Source organism: Sturnira hondurensis, unplaced genomic scaffold (genome assembly GCF_014824575.4).
Source record: "Sturnira hondurensis isolate 20B ecotype Veracruz unplaced genomic scaffold, ASM1482457v3 Scaffold0009719, whole genome shotgun sequence".
Classification (NCBI taxonomy): domain Eukaryota; kingdom Metazoa; phylum Chordata; class Mammalia; order Chiroptera; family Phyllostomidae; genus Sturnira; species Sturnira hondurensis.
The window spans coordinates 4,155,869-4,180,184 of NW_028082350.1; the positions used below are offsets into that span (position 1 = coordinate 4,155,869).

Below are 24,316 nucleotides of genomic sequence, written 5' to 3' on the forward strand. Positions count from 1 at the left end.
GGTTGCACCACCACCCAAAAGAAGACAGCCAAACAGAACACAGCTCTGGGCCTCTTTTGGCCCAATTGCTTGCCAGTTACCACCAGGTTCAGACTGATACTGAAGTATATTTACAACTTCAGTTGGCCCCTTCAATTACTATATAGTCATACAAACCCCATCTTAAATTACAGAAACCAAAATGAATACTGTTTATGTAAATACTGTTTTATGTAAATAAACAGATTAGCATATGTGCTTGAGAAAAGATGACTTTCTCTTCTATTCTCTGGAGGTTCTCTTCTACCCAGAATATCTCCGTGAGGTTTCTCATCCCTAGGATTTTTCACCTGCCTGTTATTAACAACTCCCGAGTAGCAACTCTCTATTGAAAAGTTTTTACTGGCCTTGTCTGACTAATGTACCCCAATAATTTATTTCTTTCCATCTGCCTCTAAATTTCTTCAACATGCTCCACACAGTCACTTTCTTATGTGGTTACTACAAACACTTTTCCTTTTTTTCCACTCAACACATCTTGCCCTAAAGACTTCTTCCTGATCCAAGGTGGCTTTTCCAACAAGAGAATTATCCATCCTCTTGAAAAATGTACATTTAGATAGGCATTTACTTAAAGGGTAGAAGTTTTTGCCCCCAAATGCCAATGACACATAAAGGGGACCAGTGTAACAAAGATAAATGTGATGTTTCCAAGGTTCTTTTTTAATGTTTGCTTGTATCTTTGCCCATCTTTTAAAAGATTTTATTTATCTTTTAGAAAAATGGGGAAGAGAGGGAAAGAAACATCGATGTGTGAAAAACATCAATCAGTTTCCTCTCACACACACCCTGACTGGGGACCAAGCCACAACCCAGGCACGTGCCTTGACCAGGAATCAAATCTAACTAGAGACCTTTTGCTTTGGGAGACAAGATCCAATCAACTGAGCCACCCTGGTCAGGGTCCTCTGTCTCTAAGTTTTTAAAACTAATTATCTAGGAATACAATGGAAAGCTATAACTACATAATACATGAGTGTAGGGGACCGGTTTGTTTAAGTCTGGCGAACGTGACTCAGCTCTGTATGGAAAACCTACAGAAGCAAGGTGGTGGGCAGGAGCCAGACCTCCAAACTGAGTTTTCCCATAGGAACCAGGCCTAGAAAATGCATACAGACTGTTATGCTCTTGCTAAAACTCCATCACCCTGGTCTAAGACAACAAATGCGTATTGTCTATCTTCAAGGTAATATCCAAAGCTTGTGTGAATTTGCCCAAGGACAGAGCTAATCAGCTCATCGCCATTCCCCTCTGCCTGTCATTTTCATTTCTTTGATTATACCTAAAATGTAGACAATAATATTCTATGTAATAGAAATAAATCTTTCTCTGATGTAAGACCTGAGGAAAACAATAAAAGCCTGTCTAGGCAAGGGTTGGGGTGTTCCCCTCTTGAGGGAGTGGCCGAGGCATCCATAGGCACTCTCCCCTTGAGAGAGTAGTGGTGCTGTTCCCTTTTTCTCCACAGGATTGCTGTGGCCTGTGCATTTATTCTCATCTTCAATCACAACAGGCAGACTCTGCTGGCTGGAGTCCACCACATCTGGCGCCCAGGAACAGGGACGCAAAGGCTATCAGCCATGGTTGTGGTCAACACACCAACGTGGGTGGAATGCGTGCAACAGGCTAAGTAAGGGCCGAAGACTCTGAGTGCTTTTCGGAGGGCACAGGGTGTGTTGTACTTTAGAGATAAAGGGTATCTTTCCAAGGTCGCCGTCTCTTGCGATCACACTCTCTTTAGTAAGCAGAAGCCTTGCTCCCTCTCTGGCAATCACCGTACCCCGTGGGTACAGGTCAAGCATTTAAAAGCCATAAGGGCGCTCGAGGCAACAAAGCCACCTACAACAGGATGAATTGGAAGTGGACCAGGAAAGAACACTAGGTTTCCTGCCAACTGCAAGCAAAAGTCCACGCAATGAGAGGCACACTGTAAAAAAACATTCACAAGCCCACCCCTGCTACACAATCAGTTTTTAGGCTTGGGAGAGAGAGCAATGAACTTTCCTTTCTATTAGCTTTTTTAAACAAGTGCCTCTGCGTATTCTTTCTTTAAAATCTGCTTTTTGCAGCCCTTTTGATTCTGCCTTTTCCCTCTGCCTGCCTGTAAACTGAAAAGCAGATAGTAAATGAGTGTTTCAGTTTCAACCGGACTCCATAGATTGCTTTGAGAACTCAGAGTTAGTTGTTACTAACAAGGTTGTTTATGAGTGTCTCAGCTTCTTGCTGAGGCACCGAAGATAAGAGGCATCTCCTCCCTACGGCTTAAGATCTCAAGCGTTCGTAGGTGAGTAGGGGCCTTGCGGAGTGTCAGGGGTCAATCCCTGAGATATGCAGGGGCCGCACAGGGAATTCCAATAACAGTAATTAACTCTCAGCTCCATCCGGGAGCGCAATATAAAGGTTGGTCACCTGGCGCTTCGAGCCCCCACTCGCAGTCTTAGATGTGTGGGAAAAACCTAAAACCCATAAGCGGGGTTAGGGTACCCTGGATACCAAGCAGCCCTCCCTGATGGTTTTCACCAACAGTACATTTTTGACCCTCCACACTATACTCCCCAATAGCTAATTAGTTAAGGTTTAGAACAGGCTGCAGAGTCTGAAAGGGCAGATACCAAAAGTAAAAAAGAAACCTTTTAACAACAAGAATAGCCTCTTTAAAGAAAAAGAGCAATGTTTTATGCTAATCTAGCAGTTTTTTAAAGCTGCTAAATATCTCCCTGATAAGGGATCTTTAGACTTAGTTATTCAGGAAAAGTTGGGCAAAAGTTGAAACAGCACCAGGTGTGTGAGATAAAGACTAGTGTCTCACTCCCTCCTTTAGAGGAGTTAATTTGAAAATACTGGTTTGCCTGAATTTTATTTTTGTTTCTGTTTTAAAAGTAACATCTCAGTCTCAAAATGTTTTTTTTTTCAGTAGAAGCCCACCCCCCCCATTTTTTAAGATTTTATTTATTTATCTTTAGAGGGGAAGGGAAGGACAGGAGAGAAATATCAATGTATGGTTGCCTCTCCTGCGTCATACAGGAGAGGCAACTCTCCTTCCCTGCTGGGAACTGGCCCGCAACCCAGGCATGTGCCCTGACTGGGAATTGAACCGCGATAGTCTGGTTCACAGGCCCACACTCAATCCATCAAGCTATTCCAGCCAGGCCCATTCAAAATGTTTTAATAAATAGAATGAGATCTCTAATATTGTTACATCATAAAGATTCTACTCAGAAAGAATTTAAATTGATTATTAAAAAAAGAAAAAGATCTCACTTCCCTCAGACAGTAAAAAGCTCAGAAAGAAAAACAATGAGAAAATGTGTCTTTTAATCATTCTGAATCCTATTTCTGAAGACCCAGGGACTGCTTCAGTCCTGGGAACAAGGTATGCTGAGCTTAGCATCTTCCCTCCCTCTTCTTCAACCTCCCTAAAATTTTTCAAGGGCACCAGATAATGAGACAGCTCACTTTGAGCACATTGCAAGAATGCAGTAATAACCAAGAAAAATAAAATAAATGTATTTGCCAGTAGAGAAAAACTGTTTCTAAGAGTTATGAATGTGTTCATAAATTTGTCAATCTAAAGCATGCTATAAGTGGGATAGGAGGTGTGACGTGTTAAACAAATATTAAGAATCCTCCTTGTTTATGCCAGAGCCATGACCTTTTATTGTAAAAATAAAATATATTATCTCCCAGGGAGAACTAGCCCTTCTCCATGGAAGACTAAGTATTATTTTTTAACTCAGTACCTGTAAACACTGATCATTTCCTTGGGGAAGAAATGCCTATTCTCCCAGAGGGATGGTTAGTCAGTTGAGTCATGAAGGCCCTTGGCACATAACCACTTTTGTCTAAAACATGTTTGGGCAGAATGCCCCTCATACTCTCCATTTCCCTTACAAATTCTAAACCTAAGAACCACCAAGTCCTAAAAACAACGAGACAGTTAACTTGCTGCTCCGACTCATTGCAGCTTACAAAAAAAGTAGAGGGCCTATCTTTCCAAGCAGAGAAAAAAAAATAGCACTTTTAAAACTGAGGCTATTTTTCAGCCAACTGCTCCCTACCTATTACAAACTAGAAAGCCAAGGGTTAAGGGCTAAAAGCCAAGAGGAGCCCTTCCAGAAGGGCAAAAATCAGACCCCCGAAGCTAAACAGAAAAAGTAATAGAAAAAGTTAAAAGACTATTTCTTTATCATTCCCAAGCTAAGCAAACTATCAAAGAATGCCCTGACTGTCAAGCCCTTACTAAGGCCCCTTCATCCTCAACAGTTAACCCTCAAGGACTAAGTTCTCAAATAATTTAGCAAACAGATGTCACTCATTACTCTCCTTTTAGAAAGTTCAAATACATTCATGTTTCTATTGATACTTATTCTAGTACCCTACATATATCTACTTTAACAGGAGAATCTGCTAAAAATATACAAGCCCACTGGCTTGAAACCTTTAGTCATTCAAGATGACCTCAGCAAATTAAAACTGATAATGGCCCAAGATATCTTGCTCATTCTACTCAAGCCTTCCTTCAGCGTTGGAATATCCAACATAAAACAGGAATACCTTACAATCCAACTTGTCAGGCAATTGTTGAACGGGTGCATCATTCCTTTTAAAATCTTCTTAAAAAACAAAAAAGGGGGAGTGAGGAGTCTAGCCCCCAAAATTTGATTATGTTAACTATGTTTACCTATAATTTTCTAAACTGTGATGAATCACTCTGTACTCCAACTGAAAAACATTTTCAGAAGAAAGAACCAAAGTCATCTTATCCTCAAGTCCTATAAAGAGATCCACTGAGAGACAGGGTTCTTGACAAGCCCCTGTAGATCTCTTAACATGGAGAAGTGGGTATGCATGTGTTTCCACCCCTACAGGTCCTGTCTGGCTTCCAGCTAAAAGGGTGAATTGAAACCTTATAACAAAACAGACATCAAGCTCCACTACCTGGAAATGAAAACTAATCAGCTAACAGACCAGACAGCCCATTAAAGAAAACAAACACTGAATTCTGGTACCAAAAAATATGGTTTATGTTGCTAAGTATTTACTAGTTTATTTTTCTGTTCTTATTGACACTTTGTGTTTTCCTTTAAAGGAACAACTTCATGCTGCAGGCAAAGAGCAATACAGTAATTGGCCTGTGTACCCAGGAGGGGATTTATCATACTCTTAATCCCCCTTGGTTCCGCCTTGTACTTTAGACAAAAATCATAAAGACTCAGTCTCTTGGTCTTTGTGCAGAGGACCAAATGCCACTATTGCTTTTCTCCCCAAAAGTTCTTTTGTAGTGGAGAACTGGGGAGCTAATTGGAAAATACTGGCTAAACTTGGCACAACAATAGCTTTGGCTCTGCTTCAAATCCCATATACTAATATAGTGGTGGGAGGGGCCTGGTACCAGGACACCTATAATCAGAATTGTTTCTCCCAACCACATTAGCCCTTGGCATCACAAGTCCTGAAAAATGGGCTTGCCTTTTATTGCTAGAAAACACCTGTATAGAAATTTTTTTTAAAGCCTCTATTAGGATTGCCCTCTAAAACAAGATTGGGTCACAGTTTGTACCTCTCACCCTTACTTGTTTTTGGCAACTCCAGGAACAACTCAAGTCTTTTATAATCAGCAAAAATTTATTCTTTGCCTGTCCCTGCAGGCTCCATATATGCAGCTGTCTTACTCATCTCAGTATTAGTTAAGCCTCACTACAGTTTTTATGGTTAGAAGACAAACTCAGATATGGGTACCAGTTAATGTAACCAGAGAATGGGAAGATCCCCATGGCATAATAGCGCTTAACCATGCGCTGGCCTCATTAACAGTCCGACAGTTTGTTGGCACTTTGATTGCACTTACTGTTTCTGCTATAGTTGATGTGGCTACTGCAGCCAAAGCAACCGCTGTCCTCATTGAGTCAGTTCAAACTGCTCATACTGTTGATATTCTCTTAAACCAATTCCACTTTAGAAATGCTTCAACAGGCCCAGAGTGATCCTGACTCGACTTTCTGCAGTTGAACCAGCGCTCAACTGGATCGGTGAACACCAGATGCACTAGTGACCCGTCAGCAGCTGACCTGTGATCCTGGTTTCTCCAAACTGTGTGTCACCCCACTACAATAGAACTCCAGCCAATATTCCTGGAGTGATATTCAACATCATCTAAGAGGAGCTTTTTCTATTAATTTAAAGAGACAAATCAATAAATTGCAGCTGGAGTTACACCAACAGTTGTAGGACATTCAACGCTTAACTAAGCAGGAGATTCTTCAAACCCGTAATGATAATCTCTGTCATTAAAGCAAAAACACTGGTTTGATGGACTCAACCTAAGACTGTGGGTCACTGGAGCCGCTGGTTGTTTACTGATTTTAATAATGTTTTGTATATTATGATACATTTACAAATTATTTACCCAGGGTTGCAAAAGAGACCAGCAAGTAGCAAGTCTTGTGGGATGCATCACTACAACAGCCTTAACAAAATGAAAAAAAGGGGGAATTGTAGGGGACCTGTTGTTTAAGTCTGGCGAACGTGACTCAGCTCTGTATGGAAAACCTACAGAAGCAAGGTGGTGGGCAGGAGCCAGACCTCCAAACTGAGTTTTCCCATAGGAACCAGGCCTAGAAAATGCATACAGACTGTTATGCTCTTGCTAAAACTCCATCACCCTGGTCTAAGACAACAAATACGTATTGTCTATCTTCAAGGTAATATCCAAAGCTTGTGTGAATTTGCCCAAGGACAGAGCTAATCAGCTCATCGCCATTCCCCTCTGCCTGTTATTTTCATTTTCTTGATTATACTTAAAATGCAGACAGTAATATTCTATGTAATAGACAATAAATCTTTCTCTGATGTAAGACCTGAGGAAAACAATAAAAGCCTGTCTAGGCAAGGGTTGGGGTGCTCCCCTCTTGAGGGAGTGGCCGAGGCACCCATAGACACTCTCCCCTTGAGAGAGTAGTGGTGCTGTTCCCTTTTTCTCCACAGGATTGCTGTCGCCTGTGCATTCATTCATGTCAGCCACAACAGGCCAACTCTGCTGGCCGGAGTCCACCACACAAGAGATAAAGAATTGATGGAGTTTGACTGAAAGTGATGAGACTGCCAAAATAAGGCAACAGCTTACGAGACAGTAAGCTGGAGCATGAGAGCCCCATTGTATTATAAATTAATTACACTTTGTCTGGATTATTACACTTAGTTTTCAGTATTGCATTTCAAAAAAAAAACATTGATAAGATGGAACAGTCTGGATAAAAAGGTAACCAAGATGATGAAAGGACTGAAACTTATCACATAAAGAAAAAAGGTCTGTTAAAAAAAATCTGGGGCCCTGGCTGGTGTGGCTCAGTGGATAGAGTGCCAACCTGCAAACCAAAGTGTTGCCAGTTCAATTCCCAGTCAGGGCACATGCCTGGGTTGCAGGCCAGGTCCCCAGCTGGGGGGCGTGCAAAGGCAACCACACATTAATGTTTTTCTCCCTCTCTTTCTCGTTCCCTTCCCCTCTCTCTAAAAATAAATAAAATCTTAAAATGAAAGAAAACATCTGGGGATGTTTCAACTAGAAAGGTTCAGTCCTGAGAGTTAAGAGAAAGAGGCAAGGAAAAACAAAACTACAAAACTTCAAAACTATGTAGGGCTACTGGAAAACTTCTTATGATGGCAGCAGCTCCTGGGGCATGGACTGATGGTGACTGAGCTGCAAAGTTGGCGAGTGTACACCAAACCCAACCTGGCCTCTGCATGCCACCACCTGTGCACAAGCCCTCTCTCCTGCCCCACCTTGCACCCCTGATGCTTAGCAGGTGCCAAGGTTCCCATGACTGGGGATGATGGTGAAGTTATTTTCTGGGCCACAGCATGCTCTGGAGTTGCTGGGATCAAGTGTTTGCTGCCTTCTGGCAGCAGTACCCAAACCCCTATAGCCAATATGTCTTGAGAGAAGACTCAATGCACCAAGAGATGATCCCTGACCAGAAGTTCCTGTCCCAGAGACTCCTGTCAAGATCCACAGGAAGCCCCACTAGGCCAAGCACCTGTTTCCTGCCAATGCTGCTCACTCGGTGTACATACTGGAGGATTCTATTGTGGACCACAGAACCAGACCATGACTACCTTCACCTGGAATATCAACCATGCCCAACTGCTGGTGTGGAGAAATGATGTGTTTACTGTGTGAACTGATAACAGCAGCTGGACTGAAATCTGCTAGGAAGGCTGGGTCTCCTCTAGCTTATTCGGCATCTTCAGAGCTGTCCAGGAATTTGGTGTCGCCCAGTTCAAAAGCAATGTGACCAAGACAATGAAGGGTTTTGAATATATTTTGGCCAAGGCGCAAGGTGAGGCCCCTTCCAAAACCCTAGTTCGAGACAGCCAAGAAAGCCAAGAAGGCAGAGGAGATGGCATTGCCAGTAAAGAAAAGGCCAAGAACCTTGTCAGCAAGGCAGCCACCAAGCAGCAATAGCAGCAGCAGCAGTTGGTGTAGCTAGCCCAAACCCTGGTGCTACAGCACACCAGGCTACCCGGCTCCACTTCTTCTGCCCTCCTCACTTGTACTTTATTATTAAAAGTTAACTTCCAGCCCAATCTACTGTACAGGTGGTAGTTTGGGAGTGTGGTGTCTTGTTTGGCATCTACAGTGCACCAGACATGTTACCCACATCAGGGCTGGGTTTGCTTCTTCCTGCATCAAGTAGCTGAGGACAGAGGCACAGAGAGGTGCTATGACTTGCACAGGGTCACAGGCAGCACACAGGCAAAGTGATCATAAACACCAGACTGTAAGCTCCATGAGGGCAGGGACCTTTGTTTCGTTCTCTGATGTGTCCCAAGTACGTGGAACAATATCAAGCACATAATATGAACTCAGTAAGTATTTGCTGAATTCAATCAGTGCCCCCACCTCTCCAAAAAACACGTAATGCTAACAAGTAAAAGAAGATTTAGATTTACTCTACATAGCTCAAGGGAGAATTACAACAAGTCTTAGAAGTTCTGTCCTCACCTCAGAATGAGATCTAACAATAAGAACTATTTTAAAAATGCAACAGGCTGCTTTGTGAGCAGTAAGCTTCCCATCTCTGGAAGTAATCATGTAGAAGTCAGCCGACTATCCATCAGGAATTGTATAAAGGAGGTTCCTGCACCTTTTCCAACTGAGATCATATGACTAGATTTTCTGCATTAATGGTTTTATATATCAACAATGACAGTTTACCTACTTACCAGGTTCTTTTCAATATCTTGATCTGTGTTTACCTCTAAATCAGCAGTCTTAAAGTCAGTCTATAAAGAAAAAAACAATATATTCAGAACCATTCAGTGACATTTTAAGAGGAAGAATTACTCTAGAACTTTTACTTAGAAATCTGCCACAAGTAACTAAGAAACTACCTTACTGGCTTCACAGCAAGAGAAGCACTGTAGTTCTGGCAAATGGATGCTGACATCCACACTGCACTGAGCACTTATCCCACCAAATAACCTGAACAAAACCCAACAACTAACAGAGAGACAGCCTGAAGTCTGAGATTGGAATTTTGCCCTCTACAACCTATGGCACCCATCTTTCCTCCTACAACAAAGCACACCAGTCACTATAAGGCAGGATACATTGTACTTCTTAAGATGTAGGTCAGAGAATTAACAAGGATTCCTCCTGCAAGGACAAAGATGGGAAATATGAATATGAATGACCTACACTCATCAATTACTCAGTGAAAGAGATTATGTGTAGATCATAAAGTTCCTAGTCACCACAATTAATAAGACAATGGCTCCTGGCTTTATTATTTACTGAACACCAGAATGAAGTCATCACATAGCACCAAATGGAAATAGTAATCAAGTTGCCAGTAAAAAAAAAAATAATAAAGAGTAGTTCTCCGCCAACCATGAAGAAATGTCTCTTACCCTAAAAAAAAAAGCCCAAATTCCATTTTAATAGTAGAAACTTGATACTTGACCTGTACAGCAATGTTCTGAGAAAGCTTCAGGGAAGAGCTATCCTGATCATCATCCTGATCCACTCTGACTCCTTCAACCCCATTTGCTGGAGGTACTACAGGTCGGAAATCCAAGCCTGAGTCCCTGCTACCTTCCTTTAGGACGGAGGCTTGTGGGGATTTCTCTTCAGAACAATTCCTGGAGACAAGTTGCTTTGTATGGCACCCTGCCTTAAGAGACTGAGTGACAGGGTGGAGGCTCTCCCGGAGGCATGTGTCCCCCTCCTCTCCTGCTGTGTCGGCCATGTCCTTCAAATCAGACTGAGACCCACTGCCAGAAAGACAGGGGGCTGTGGCTACCAAGTTTTCTCCTAAAACCGCCTGGTGCGCTGCTGAAGTGTCACCTGCTGACGAACCAGGATTCTGCTCTGGCTGTTCCAAATGGACATTTCTGTTATTCTCCTTGGTTATCGTTTGGCTACTTACACTTGACAGAGGCGAGTTCTTGTGCTTCTGTGCAGGGTCTTTGGGGCTACCAAAACATAAGATAAAAAGTTTCTCTCTTCACCCAATCTTAAAGAGGATTAAATACATAATCCTGGCAGTGGGCAACCTCTGCCAGGATTTTCATGCAACCTCTAAAAGAACAAGAACAAAAGAATAACCCCCCCCCAAATTATCAAAATGAAAAAACTTAGTTTTTATTCAGTGATATTTACCCCACATATAGGGAGTATAGCTTGGTGGTTAAGAACCTGGATTTTGGACACAGTCTACAGTAAATGACTACACACGTGACTCTGAAGATTCAAAAGCTTTTTGAAGGCCAATCTGAATAATTAGTATTCAATTCTTATTACTATTCCTAACGTTCAGGAATAATACCAATGAAATAGCCTAATATTAGAATATTTCATTTTGTTACATGTATTAAGTTAGTTACACATATTTTAATAAATAAAATATTAATTTAGAAATGTTTTTATTCCACACTCACATGTCACAAAAATAATTTTCACTCTAAATCACTATACAGATCTCTGACCAGAACCACTTTTTAGGTTCTTTGACAGTTTTCCAGAGCATAGCACCTTCACTTTGAGCTGTTATAAGTACAAACAATTTTGAGTCAAAAATTGAAGCTGTAAGTAGAAATTTTATCCCAGACAAGGACACACAGGTACAACACCGGGCTAATTGTTTTATTGTTTATTGCGGCGACCTAATGTATTAGTTTTTAAGAGATCTTTAAAATCTATTTACAGTGACATTCAACATTTGCAACTGTTAAGTTTTTCACAAAAGAATAATGACTAAATCTGTGTTAAATTTCTTTGCCTTTCTTAAAAACCCCAAACTAGCATACACTGAAGCTTCAGGTCACTATGCCTTTCTTTCCTTAGTAGCACTTGCTGCTCAAAATAAAACAACCGAGAGAACATCATGTAATATGAAAATCTTTATAAATACTCCAAGCTGATTCCTTGCTGGGAGTTGAGGAGTTGGGAGGGGGGCAATTCATTACAAATTTGGGCACATATAGTATCTACAGGTGAATCCTGACTCTACTACTTACTAGTTGTTTGACTCTGGGCAAATTACTTAACTCCATTTGTAAAATAAAAATACTGTCACCTACTTAATATGATTATTGTGAAATAATAGGATCACATGAAATAATGCACCTTAAATATTTAGTACAGTGCCTGGCACATAGTAAACACTCAATAAACTTTAATTGGTATTACTATTACTAGTAGTATGTGGCTGATTTTATTTACAAATTGAAGATCCAAGTTTACGGTTAGACTTACTTAACATTTTTCCCCATTACTCATTTACTAACAAACTTCTCTTCATTTAAACAAATATTTATTAAAGTACTCTGTTGTCAGACAAGCCTGGGTTCAAACCCTGACTCCAACATAGCTTGGCAACCTTGGGCAAGTTACTAACCTCTCTGTGTCACAGTTTCCTCACCTGTAAATGGGAATAATAATATTAGCACCTACCTCCTGGGATTGTAGGGAGGATTAAATGTAATACATAAATAGCTATTAGTACAGCATTATCTATTGCATTAGGTCCTAGATACTCTAGGAAAAAGCTGAAGTAGAATCTATAGTCAATTTAGTACAAGACTGTACATACAATGTGTCAAGCACTGTAAGATATAAGGTTGGATAATCATAATTCCTGCCCTCAAGAGTTTGGGTGGTAAGCAAAATATATACATGAAGCAGTAAACCATATTACCAAAGCTATCTATATAGAGATACATACAGCTATATAAATACAAATGCACATATATATGTATATACATGTATCTATGTACATATTACATAGAAGATGTGTATGTATATATATACACATGTGTGTGATATATAAACATGTAGTTAAATTAACATATAATCCATGTAGGATAGAGTAAAGAAATATTTGCATTTTTGGATGAGTCTGGCCCCTTGTATTCTAATCTATTTATTCAGTAAACATTTAGCATATCTGTTGAGTGTCAGATGCTGTTATGCACCAGAAATAAAAATATAAACCAGAGAGTCCCTACCTTTAAGAATCTTAATCTAGTGCAGTGCAGTGCTACTAAAACCAAAAAGAGAAAAGAGCAGCTACACTTCCATAAGAAACCCAGCTCAAAAGCTCTTTACCCAAAAAACACCTTCCCAATCAAGAATCCACACATTACCTTAGAGCACCTAGGAGACCTCCGTCTGATTTGGAAGCACAAACACTAGACGAGGATTCCGGAGGATTGGGGGCATTGTCCACCACACCAGCCACCTCAGGCGCAGCCATCATGCTCTGTACATTCAGAAACAAATTACAGGCCACGAGTTTCAAGTTTTTAAAACAAATGTATCTTTTCCCCTCAGAATGCCCACAAAACAGTTAGTTGTTCCAGGAAAGAAACAAAGTTGAACCCCAGGAGAAAATATTTAAGAGCCTTTACTCTATAGGAGGGTATTAACAGAGCCAGTTCATGCAATAGGTCCCAGTGGACATCAATCCTCAGGAACCACCATATTTATTTTATATAACCATAGTAGTCTTGCAAAGTCCTCTTCACTTTTGGCATAAATGCAGTCATTTAAAACATCAGAATAGAGTTTTGAGACTCTTTCAAATGGCCCACCTTACCTAACACCATTTACAAAAGATACATTGTTTGGCCCAATATCAACAATATCATACATTTTTAAATTGTTTTATTGCTGTTACATTAAAAGCATGCTCCATGAAGAGAAGTTTTAAGGTGTTTTGTGTGTGAAAGAAAAGCAATATTATATTGGGCAACCCAAGTATCTTTTACTGTCAGTACTTCCCCACGGATGGGAAAAGTTTGACAACCAGTGACTTAGTAAAGTACAACTCTTCACAGTTACTACAACGGTACAAAAGAGTATGAGAATCTAAATTATGCTAGCATGAAAATGAGCTGAAAACAGGACAATCCAAGTAAAGGAACCGGAATAGATGACTTTCTTAGATTACACCGTCATCTTATCTTTTATGTTGCAGAACAAACTCATGGTTTTGGGAAAAAATATACATCGGGGGTAAGGTGGTGTAAGATAGAGTTAGTTTAAATTCTATTTTTAAAATTTTAGTTATAGTAACAGCTATACACCCCTGGCAAGTACGAAGACAGCTGTGTCAACACTTCAGTCCCAAGCCAGAGATTCCCTGTGCCTCAGTTTTCACGCATTATAAAAAGCTTCTAGGAGAAAATCGGCCCCTAAATCGCCGTTACCGCTACCTCAGGTGCAAACATCCTGCCCCCAAACTACCCAGGGACCAGGATCCTTGGTGCCCGATAAATCGAAACCACAGGACACGGGTCATACATGCAACTCCGTGCTAGAGAGCCCAGGGAGTAGGGGACAGGTACATCGGGCTGCAGTGTGGGATGGAATGTGGAAGGTACCTAGGGAATCTCCTCCGCACCGCAACCTGGCGGAGACCGCCAGCGAGGCTGTGATGGCGTGAGCAACGGGTCCTCGGAGGAGAATGGGGGACGGACGCGAAGAGGACAATGGGTGAAAGCAGCGCCGGGTGGCCACCGCCGCCCTCCAACTAGCTAAGCCGTCCTCTGCCTCCAACCAGAGACCCTCCGCATACTCCCCTCCGCCCAGCATTCCGTGGCTGGCTCCCGTGCCACTTCTAGGCCAGGACCTCCGACCTCATCCTCACTGCACGCTCCACGCCCCCCACCTCAACTCCCACCTCCCGGCGTCGCAGCCCGTAGACCCCAGCCCGCGAGCCCGACCCCGCACACCCCTCGAGTTCCTAGCCCGGGGGAGGAAAGAAGGGGAGGGTCGGGACGCACCTGAGCGGGCGGAGCAGGGGGAGGGGGCGGCTGGGCTTCGGGGGGGGAGGGGTCGAGCGCTAGTCCGCGCGCTACACCTCCCACTTCCGGCTGCACAAGTGGAGGGGCCGAGGCAAGGCCCGGATAAGAGAGGCCGAAGTGGCGCCGGCCGCCCCCGACAGCGCCCCCTGGCGACCAGAGCTGGCGCCGTCGAAGGGACAGGACTTAACGGAAGCCCAAGATTCAAGTGGACTATCCAGGGACGTGGGGAAGAGAGGAGATGCAGTCGTGAGAAGTATGGGGACTCAGAGGAGGGAAAAGCCTTTCTAGAAAGGTTACAGGGAGAGTCGGGACCATGACAGTCAGAGAGAGAAAAGAAACGAGGTGTTTTTAAATGTCGCAACCGAGAAGCTCTTTCCAGAGAACACCATGAAGAAGACGGTTTCTTTCCCCAGACGGATTCTGGGGAATCCCCTCTTGAAGATGACCGAGACCTGGAGACTGTGGAGCCCGCGAGGAAAGCCCGCCCACCACATCCGCACGCTCCTCTCCCGGCGAAGGATCCCCGAAAGAGCAGCCTCTTATCGCCGGTTGCTCCGGGTCGGCCCAGTCCGGCCTGGCCCGGAGACCCGCGTTTGATTGGCTGCGCCGCCGGGCGGAAGTGATGCTGCTGTCACTAGCTTCAGACCCCCAGGAAGCCGCGAGTTTCCGCAGGGAGGCCACGGCTGGAGCGGCCGCCCGGCCGGTGAGTTGGAAACACGGTGGGGGCGGAGTATTGTAAGTCCAGGTGACTGAGAACTGGGGGGAGCCGGTTTCCGAGAATGAGGGAGCCGCACAGAGTGCTCCTCGTTCCAGGCATGGACTAGCCCAGGGACGTGGGGCACCGGAATCAGGGATTCCAGAACAGTCTGGGTCTCTCTGAGGAGGAGTACACTGGACGGGGCAGTCGAGGCCAGGGAGGGGGAATTCGATGAAACTGACCCCTGTACGCAGCCTGGTTTCTAGGAGCCGGGTGTAGACAGTTCGAGGAGGACAGTCTGTCGGGAGCAGAATCTTGGACTCTGGGCTTCCCAAATTAACTCCTATTCTCCCTTGGCACCTAAGAGCTATAAATATATGTTCAGCAGTTGGAGGAGGTTAAGATCCGCTTCCAGAGGTATTCAGTATTCTTTTCCCGGAAGCCTGTGATGGGGTGGATGGGGTAAAGAACCGCTGTGCCAGAGGGCAAGGAGGAAGTGGTAGTCAGGTTGTCTTCCCTTCGGGAAATCTAGGGAATCTCCTGAGATTGAAGGAGCCTTCCTAGATGAGTCACTGTCTTACTAATAAACAAGCTTGTGTTTTACTTAGTAAGGTACGAACACTGGCAAAATCACCTGAATATCTTGGGACAATGCAGGCTGCTGCTGTAGGGCAAAGAGGACTTTGAGAGGGAGTGTAGGAAACCTAAAACGACCAGAGAGGAATTGTGGAATGCTGAACCTTGGAGGGAAATGTTGGCATAAGTTCCCTCTCCCTTTCCAAAGAGACTTCAGTGAAACACCCATCCCATTTTTCTGTAATGTTTTGAGTCGGGTCCATTTGGGTATCTGTGTGAATACTAAGAGATATACCAGTAGAGAGTGCATGCTTCTAAAGGAGCCTGGCCACCAGTAGGTGCGCAGAAGTTCTGCCACCCATTCACTTGTTTCTGTCCCCATGGTTGCCCACGAGTTAGTTGTAATTTGGCCCTTTTATCAAACCATGGGTGGCATTCCCATTTTTGAAGTCTGAGCCCTCACTTCCAAGCCAGCCTGCTGAGTTAGTAGCTCTTTAATGCAACTAAGGTAGCCCTGTAGTGCTGATTTCCAGGCATTTCTTCTCTCCTGGTTACCCACTTGCCCTTTGTGCCTGCTCAGTTTCATTTGCATTCTCATATTTTCCTTTTTCCCCTGCCTTCCACCTACTCTTACTTTCCTACTACCTAGACCTCCAGGAAATGTTATGACCTACTTTTTCAAGAGGGGTTTTTGGTAGTAGTCCTCTTTTAGGTCTCTGGGGTAAATGGTTAGAACAACAAATAGAGTTTCTGGGTTTTGTACTAATTTGGCCTTATTGTACCAGTTCTGTTCCAGTCGATGACCTATCTGAGGTCTCCGGAAATGATACTTGATGATTGGCCAGTTTCTTTGGTTACAGGTCCTGGGGTTCATTTCAAGCCTCTGTTTGCTCCACTAGGTTTGGGAGGACACCGTTTCTTCTTTTCTTGGGGTCCACAGGTCTGCAATCTCTGCTCAGAGTCAACACAACTCTTAGTGAAAGTGATGCCTTTTCTCCATTTGCACAAAATGAGCATGAGGTGGTTAGCCAGACCAGGAGCTCAACCTCACATACAGTCCAGGTGGGAATGGGGCCCCAGTGGGAAGAGTTAGCCCTGAAGACATCTGGACCAGGAAGTCAGCTGGGGAAAGATTTTTGGCCCCCTCTAAATAAGGGAGGAGGGTCTCCTCTAAAGAACAGTCATGATTCTTGCCAGTAATCTGTGGGAGTGATAGGACTTTTGACACCTTTTCATGGCAGTGGTGGGAAAGAGCAAGCAGTATGTTGCCTATTAGCAACTGGACGTGCTGCTTGATTATCTGTTGAGATGAGGTGCTCACTGGAGTCAGTCCCAGCCCACTCTGCACCTGGGGGCTTGTCCCTGTTGGACAGAGATGAACTTGAATAAAAAGAGAGGATCACATGTTTCCTAATTTAAAAGACACCGATTGGGGGTTTCCAGTTGTACATTGATGGCTTAGTCCCCATCTCAGAGAACTGCAGTTATCAGCTCTTTTATCTCTCATGTCCTTTCTCTTTGCCTGCAGCCTACTGCTCTAATGCCGAAGGAGAGGCAGAAAGTGCCACACTTGGATGCCCCCCTGGCCCTGCCCACCTGCCTTTGTCTGGAATTAGCTGGGCTCTTCTTACTGGTTCCCTGCATCATGGGCCTGTCAGGGACAGGTGGGCCTGACGCCCAGGGCCCAGGGGGGCTAAGCTGGGCTGTGCATCTGGACAGCCAGAAAGGCAGTGGGGAAGAAGAGACACTGGAGCAAGAGGCTGATGCCCTGGCCCAGGCAGCAGGACTGGTGAATGTCGGACGCATCGGGGAGCTCCAAGGCCATTACCTCTTTGTCCAGCCAGCTGGGCACCAGCTGGACCAGCAGGTAGAGGCCATCCGACAGCAGGCAGAGGCCGTGCTAGCCAGGCATGACGCTGTGCGCTGGCACTCAGAGCAGAAGCTGCTAAAGCGAGCCAAGCGCAGCGTCTACTTCAATGACCCCAAGTTCCCACAGCAGTGGCATCTGGTAAGTCCAGCCCTGTAGTGTTCAGCTTCAGATGGGTCAGTTCTGGGTATCCAATTTTTTAGTGAAGTTTTGACTATATTACTTTTCAGTTTGCCTGAAGAGACATTTCTGTGCACTTCGGTGACATATTTCTTCCTCAGGTTCCACCTTCCCTGTAGTCGCTTCTAGAGAGTCAGTGGGCTGCAGTGGTTAGGGAGTGGGTGCTGGGTCCAGGCGGCCGGGGCTCACATTCCAGCTCTGCCACTTACTAGCATGTGCCTTTGGGCAAGCTTCTCACCCTCTCTGTGCCTCTTTTTGTGAAACAGGGACTGTAATAGTACCTGCCTTGTAGAGGTAGTAAGGATAAATGAATTGCTGTGTGTGCCTGACACATGATAAACACTTTATAGTGTTAACTACTAGCATTATACAATGTTAATATAATAACACTATATGCATAATAATTGTATTAGCCAACCTTAAGCCTAGCCACCATTTCATCTTTATTGCCCATGAATGCTACCAAGCTCTCCTGGAGACCTAGGTGTGGCAAAGCTCTCACTTGTCCCTCCATGACTCTGTCCCCACCTAGACCTATTGGTGTACAACCTCTATCTGGCTCTTTGATGGCAGCCAAGAATGAAAAGAAGATGCTAGACATAACTTGAATCTCTGTGGGCTCTGCTGTGTGTCACTGGAATCCCAAGGCTTTGAAACAGTTCTGGACCCTGTCTGTCCCGCAGAATAACTGGCAGAGCCCTGGCAGAGACATCAACGTGACAGGTGTCTGGGAACGCAATGTAACTGGGCGGGGAGTGACTGTGGTGGTAGTGGACGATGGAGTGGAGCACACCATCCAAGATATCGCTCCCAACTACGTGAGTGGCCCTGGAATGACCCCTCCCACCCCCATGTCTTACCTTCTTTTGGATATTGGCTCAGGCTTGTCCCCTTTTGTAGAGATCTTTGGGCCAAACAAAAGGGCCTGGGGGGTGGGGTGGCGTTGGTCATCTTCTGCTTTTCCCCAGCCAGTGTTCCAGACTGGCTGTTAAGAAATGGAGTGGCTCTACCCTCAGCAAGGGAGAGAACCCCAGGTGGTTCCTAGCTGGTTCCTGTCGCAGCTCCTGGCCCTGGGTAGTCAGGAGTGCAGGTTGTAGGCCTCCCTCTCCACACAAGTGCTGAGCACCTTCCTCTCTAGAGCCTGGCCTTTAGGAAGCCCTAGATCTTTTTTATCCCAGGTTTCCCAAGTCATGGAGCAGTTTTCTGGACACATTTCTATAATGGGCAAGAGAAAATTTTCCTATGAACTGTAGCCCCAGTGTGTCCTGTCCTCATATCTTGTAACCCATGTGGGCCTGTTGCCCTGGCTCAGAGCCCCAAACTCCCAGTTCCCCTCTCTTCCTGAGCTCTAAGACCTGACCCCTTATAACCAGTAAGTGACCACATGCCGCCCTGCCCCAATGTTTCAGAGCCCTGAGGGCAGCTATGACCTCAACTCTAATGACCCTGACCCCATGCCCCACCCGGATGTGGAGAATGGCAACCACCATGGCACTCGGTGTGCGGGAGAGATTGCCGCAGTGCCTAACAACAGCTTCTGTGCGGTGGGAGTGGCATATGGGAGCCGCATAGCAGGTATTTTCAAGTCTGGCTTCAGTGGGTTTCTCCCACCATAGCAGTCTCCATTCCCTGCCCCGCTTCCTGAGTCCTGTACCACCTTTATCCCACCCTCAGCACACACAGCCCAGAACAGAGAGGATGCTTGTGATAAATGTCTGTACTAAAAGGACAAATCAGCTCACTGATTTCCAGAGCAGCGGTGTTTTAGACATGCTTTTAGTAGCAAACCCTGCCGCATAGAACAGACAAAAGCGGGAGTGCTCTTGATGCGGGATGGAGGCCTTGAGTCCTACCTACTCAGTCCCCTCTTTTTCTGATCTTGGCTATGCCCCATCAACAACCCACCTCATTGCCATGATACCTCCTTTGCTTATCTTTACTATACTTGTATTTTCAGTTTGCCAAACACCTCATTTGCTCTTCTTCCTTGACCAAACATATCTTGAGGCTTCTCTTCTGTCTCCCAGCTTTCCAGCTCCCAGCCCTTCTGATGATTACTGTTGTTCCCCATCCTTTCAAGAGAGCTGAGAAGCCCTGGCCTCCACTGGGGGGTTGTTCTGTGGCTCCTTCACCTCTCAGTCTTTGTCCATCAAAGCAAAAGGTTAAGGGAATGAATGAATGAATGGGGAAGCTTTCCCTGTGATTCCTCAAAAACGCTTGGAACCCACAGACTGAATAAATTGCCTGTATTACTCCTGCATTCCAGCAGAGGGCAGCAACTCTCACTGTAAATGAGGCTATGGGGGAGCCAGAAAACTTAAGGGTCCAATTCCCTTCTGAAAGCTCCATTTGTCCCTCCACGTGGTCACCAGAATGTGACCCACCTCATTTTAGAGGGTGAAATTAGGCATGCATAGGTGTAGTTAATGGTAATAAACACCATTTACTGAGCACCATCTATGTATCAAGCACCATACTGGTGTTTTACATGATTAAGGATGCAAATAAGGGAAACCTAGGTACTTACAGTCTAGCCTGGTTCTTTTTCCACAAGACCCCATGATCCCTAAAGTCTAAGATTTAGCATTATCTTAAAAAATATTTCTGGACAGTCACATACACGTGGTATAGAAAAACCAGAAAAGCGCTTAGAGGGAAAAGTAAATCTCCACATATGCCGCCCCCCACCCAGTTCCCCTTCTAGGGGTCAAGTATCACTGAGGAGCTGATGTGGCCTTTGCTGCCTAGGTATCCGGTTACTAGATGGACCCCTCACGGATAGCATGGAGGCTGTGGCGTTCAACAAGCACTATCAGATCAATGACATCTACAGTTGCAGGTGAGAAAGAGCCAGGAACAGGTGAGAGGGCGAGAGGCTCAGACACGTGGAACTAATTCTACAACAAAAGAACAGCAAAATGAACTGACTCTGGCAGTTTCCAGCAGAGGTCTTCCTGTTAGGTTCAGCCTATAAGCCCACTGCCCTCATTTCTCAGACTCCCAGCCACTGGGTTCTTGGTCTTAAGCCTCATGTCACCCCAGTAATCAGGTTGCCACATGAGTGCACCAGCTATTTAACAAACTCATAAGGCTTCTGGGAGAGAGTGGGCTTTCCACTCACAGCTACTAGGTAGGCTGAATGCCCAGCACCAGTCCCCTCTACCCAACACAGATAAACTCACCTGCAGCTTTAGCTTGTGGCTATGGTGGGCGGTGGGGGGTGGGGGTTGGATTGAAGAGAAACTGAGATTGGGCTACCCCCGTGGCACTGATGGAACCTGTTCTTCCCCGTAACTGGTAGTTCCCTTAAATCCTTGACATCCACAATGTACATTTCCTCTTAGAGAAGGAACAGAAAACTACTCAGACCCAAGAGTTCACACAGATTGAATTCTTCCTTCATGGTTGCTCTTCTATCATGCCTACTAATAGATCCCTAGATAAGGAGAGGGTGGCTCACCCATCCCTGTCTACCACTATGTCCTGTCTCTTGCTCCCTGGGACCTCAGAAAGGATTTTTAGGAACAGGTTAAAACAGTGCCAAATTGGGAAAGTTTCCAAGGGAAAGAATCTTAGCATATGCTTCTCTTTTCCACTTTGGAGTGGGAGCTGAACCTTTGAACCTTCTGTCCCTTAATAATGGGAATCCTGAACTGGACCCTTGGAAGAAGAGGAAGAGCCCAGGTAGAGAGGTGGCCAGCTGAGACTGCTGGGCCTGGGGGTGCTGCCACAGCCTGGCTCTGGCTCTGGCTCTTCTCTCTGGGTATTTTCTCAACAGCTGGGGACCAGATGATGACGGGAAGACAGTAGATGGCCCCCATCAGCTTGGAAAGGTAACTAATCTGTGTGAAAACTCTAGGAGACTTAGTACACCCTCTTCATTCAGTTCCTAGAAGAGTACTCCAAGTCAGTCCCTCTCCCACCCCACCCCCATTTGCCAGGCCTGTGCCATGTAACCCTGCCACCTCCTTTTGGGAAGAACATTCCTAATTGGGGGCAGCAGAGTGGAGGAGGGGTTCACAGGTTCTGAGGGAGAGAAATGGAACAGTGCTTTGAGATGATTTCCCTTTGATTTTGTGCTTGGCTCCCCATTTCTGACCCTACCTCCTCTGATAAGGAGAGTACATCTATCAACAGTTGCTTAACAACTTCCTCCCGTTTTGTCCACCTTCACATCTCTTCCTGCCATACCTAGTGCCTTTGGGCTTTGTTCTTTCTGGAAGGGGAGGGGAGGGCAACTTGTATGGAAGGTAGAGGTCTTTCTTTGGAGTTTCTCAACTGATTTCCTGGGTGTTTTTACTCCTCAGGCTGCCTTGCAACATGGGGTGATTGCTGGCCGCCAGGGCTTTGGGAGTGTCTTTGTGGTCGCCAGTGGCAATGGGGGCCAACACAATGACAACTGTAACTATGATGGCTACGCCAACTCAATCTACACCGTCACCATAGGTAGTGACCTTGTGGTTCTGTGTGACACACTGGTGAGGGGACTGGGTCTTGTTGTGTGAGTCACTCTGTGGTGTGGGAACTGTGTACCTTGGGGGGTGTGTGTGTATGTGTGAGAGAGAGAGAGACTCTGGTGAGGGACTGTGTACCTTGGTGTGCCCTAGCTCTTGTTTATCTTTGTATATGAGCACGATCTTCTCTTCAGATTCATATAGTTAGGAGGGACTAGACTTGCTCTCTGAGGATTCCAGGACTTCCTTAGAAGTTACCATTCCCTGGAAACCCTTTCAGCCCAGCCTCTGGAGATACCCCACCCCACCTCCACCAACCACAGCTGGTTGGACCTGTGTTCTGGCCCCTCTACTGGTAGGCCTACTGCCCCTCACCTGTGCTGCCTTCCATGGTATTTGCTATCCCTATTATACTTCTTTACTTACCTGACTCCCTCCCTGACTGTAGACATCGTGAGATCAGGACTGTCCTTTTCCATAAGGCCCTTGCACAGTGCATGACTCACAGGAGATAATAAATGCTGAGGAAAATGAAGGTATGAGTGAATGAGCAGGTGCAGAGGTAGAATGCCCCCAGTTTTACTCTGGGGCAAACCTCTTAAGAAAATGGTATATAGGGCACAGAATACCCTCAGCCACTTGAGTTTGCCTGCTCAGGTAAGGAGAGTGGGCACTCTGAGGCACTTGGGCCACTGAAGTTCTTTTTTAAACTCAGACAACTTCCCAAAAGATAACTCAACGATAACTCTGAAGTGATCAGGCTTTTATCTGAGCTCTCATTTCCCTTCCTCTGTCCCCAGGTGCAGTGGATGAGGAGGGACAGATGCCTTTCTATGCAGAGGAGTGTGCCTCCATGCTGGCAGTCACCTTCAGCGGTGGGGACAAAATGCTCCGGAGCATTGTAAGTACCTGCCAGGCCCTCCACTCCCCGCCCCTGTCCCATAATACCTCTCACAACGATGCTTCTTTCTGTTCTCTGCTTCCCTGGCCAGTCCCTCAGGTCCCTCTTCCCTAGCAGATCTGTATTAACCATATGCTCCTGCTGAAACAGCAGGGCTGGGGGCCCTAAATAATCTGTCAAAATGGGTTTTATCTTTAAAATTTTCACTTACAAATTTCTGTATTGTTACAGGAACTACTCAGCATCACATTGATTAAAGAACTTCTTTGAAATGTTGTTCTTTAATAGGATTTGGTTTTTGGATAATTTCTGTGGGCTTAAAGAAATCATCATTCTATTGCTATTCAGCCCTTATGTAAATACTGTGAGTTTTGCTCATGGTCATTATTAGGAGTAAAGCTAGTGGTTGCATTTATGGGATGGGTGGGATAGGGAGTCCAGGGAATGTCTTTGTCAGCCCAAGAGAACTCTTTCCTTGGTGCTAGAATTGAGGCCACAGCAAATAAGAGATTGGGCACAGCAAGGGAGTGGAGCTCCTCAGTCTCTGGGAACCTTTACAAGAATTCAGGGTCTAGTGCCTGCACTTGTCTGGCTCCGCTCCATCCCAGCATCTTCAAGCCAAGTCTCACGGCTGTCATCCCAGAGCTCCCTGCCCATCCTTGCTGCCCATAATAGAATAAACTAGGGAGGGGGATCCAGGCAAGAACTGGGCTGGGTCCAGGTGTGTGAGATTTCTCCAGTGGCCAGGATCAGGAGGTCTCTCTGGGGCCACTGGGAAGTAGGCTGCTCTGTGTCCTGCTGGGCCAAATTCACTTTCCAAAACTGAAGTTTTGTTTTGTCAGTAAATGACTTCTGGTTAACACAGTGTTCCAAGGCTCTGGGCCAGTTGACCCCTGCCCACCTCCCTTCCACCCTGGGGAGAAAAGGAAGTGGACTGAAGTGAGACAGCAAGAAAGGCTTTGGTTAGCAGGCAGGGGTCTGGGTACAGAAGGGCACCTCCACCCCCCTAGCCTCCCCAGGCCAGACTGGACTAGGAATAAGAGCAAGAACAAACTGTGCTCTTCTCTCCCTGCCAGAGCTCTGGGGACCTGCTCATCTGGCTCCACCCAGGAACCAACAGGAGTCCCCAGGCGTAATTGTCAGCCTTGCCCTGAGAAGTCTGGTTTTTGTCCTCCCGACTCAATTCCACTGCGTATCCCCACCCCCACCTTCCATCAGAACTGTAACTCATCCAGAAAGGAAAAGAGTTTGTCCTGCCAAGTTTCCATCTTTGGGATGTCCTTGCCGTGGAAAGC

General features: G+C 45.4%; 2 protein-coding genes and 1 pseudogene across 8 annotated transcripts in view; 2 read left to right on the plus strand and 1 right to left on the minus strand.

Annotated features, from left to right (window-relative positions):
- The window catches only part of RNF214 (ring finger protein 214), a 62,772-nt gene extending 48,359 nt beyond the window's left edge, over nt 1-14,413 (minus strand). The window contains exons 1-4 of one of the 3 annotated variants that reach the window (XM_037057539.1): nt 14,326-14,413; nt 12,685-12,800; nt 10,467-10,512; nt 9,262-9,321 (exon numbers count right to left, since the gene is read on the minus strand). In XM_037057539.1, the coding sequence (XP_036913434.1) occupies nt 9,262-9,321; nt 10,467-10,512; nt 12,685-12,797 (219 nt within the window). In that variant the 5' untranslated portion in view covers nt 12,798-12,800; nt 14,326-14,413. Of the gene's footprint in view, nt 1-9,261; nt 9,322-10,001; nt 10,513-12,684; nt 12,801-13,923; nt 14,158-14,325 lie in introns of those variants that run through there. The other 2 variants (XM_037057537.1, XM_037057538.1) reach the window with 2 other exon arrangements.
- Nucleotides 1,620-8,521, plus strand: LOC118994680 (PRELI domain-containing protein 1, mitochondrial-like; annotated as a pseudogene).
- Nucleotides 14,414-14,781: 368 nt separating the features above from the next.
- The window catches only part of PCSK7 (proprotein convertase subtilisin/kexin type 7), a 28,869-nt gene continuing 19,334 nt past the window's right edge, over nt 14,782-24,316 (plus strand). The window contains exons 1-9 of one of the 5 annotated variants that reach the window (XM_037057533.1): nt 14,968-15,049; nt 16,560-16,681; nt 17,148-17,627; nt 18,350-18,484; nt 19,076-19,241; nt 20,415-20,505; nt 21,445-21,499; nt 21,974-22,112; nt 22,921-23,021. In XM_037057533.1, the coding sequence (XP_036913428.1) occupies nt 17,160-17,627; nt 18,350-18,484; nt 19,076-19,241; nt 20,415-20,505; nt 21,445-21,499; nt 21,974-22,112; nt 22,921-23,021 (1,155 nt within the window). In that variant the 5' untranslated portion in view covers nt 14,968-15,049; nt 16,560-16,681; nt 17,148-17,159. Of the gene's footprint in view, nt 15,082-16,518; nt 16,682-17,147; nt 17,628-18,349; nt 18,485-19,075; nt 19,242-20,414; nt 20,506-21,444; nt 21,500-21,973; nt 22,113-22,920; nt 23,022-24,316 lie in introns of all 5 variants that reach the window. The other 4 variants (XM_037057534.1, XM_037057535.1, XM_037057536.1 and 1 more) reach the window with 4 other exon arrangements.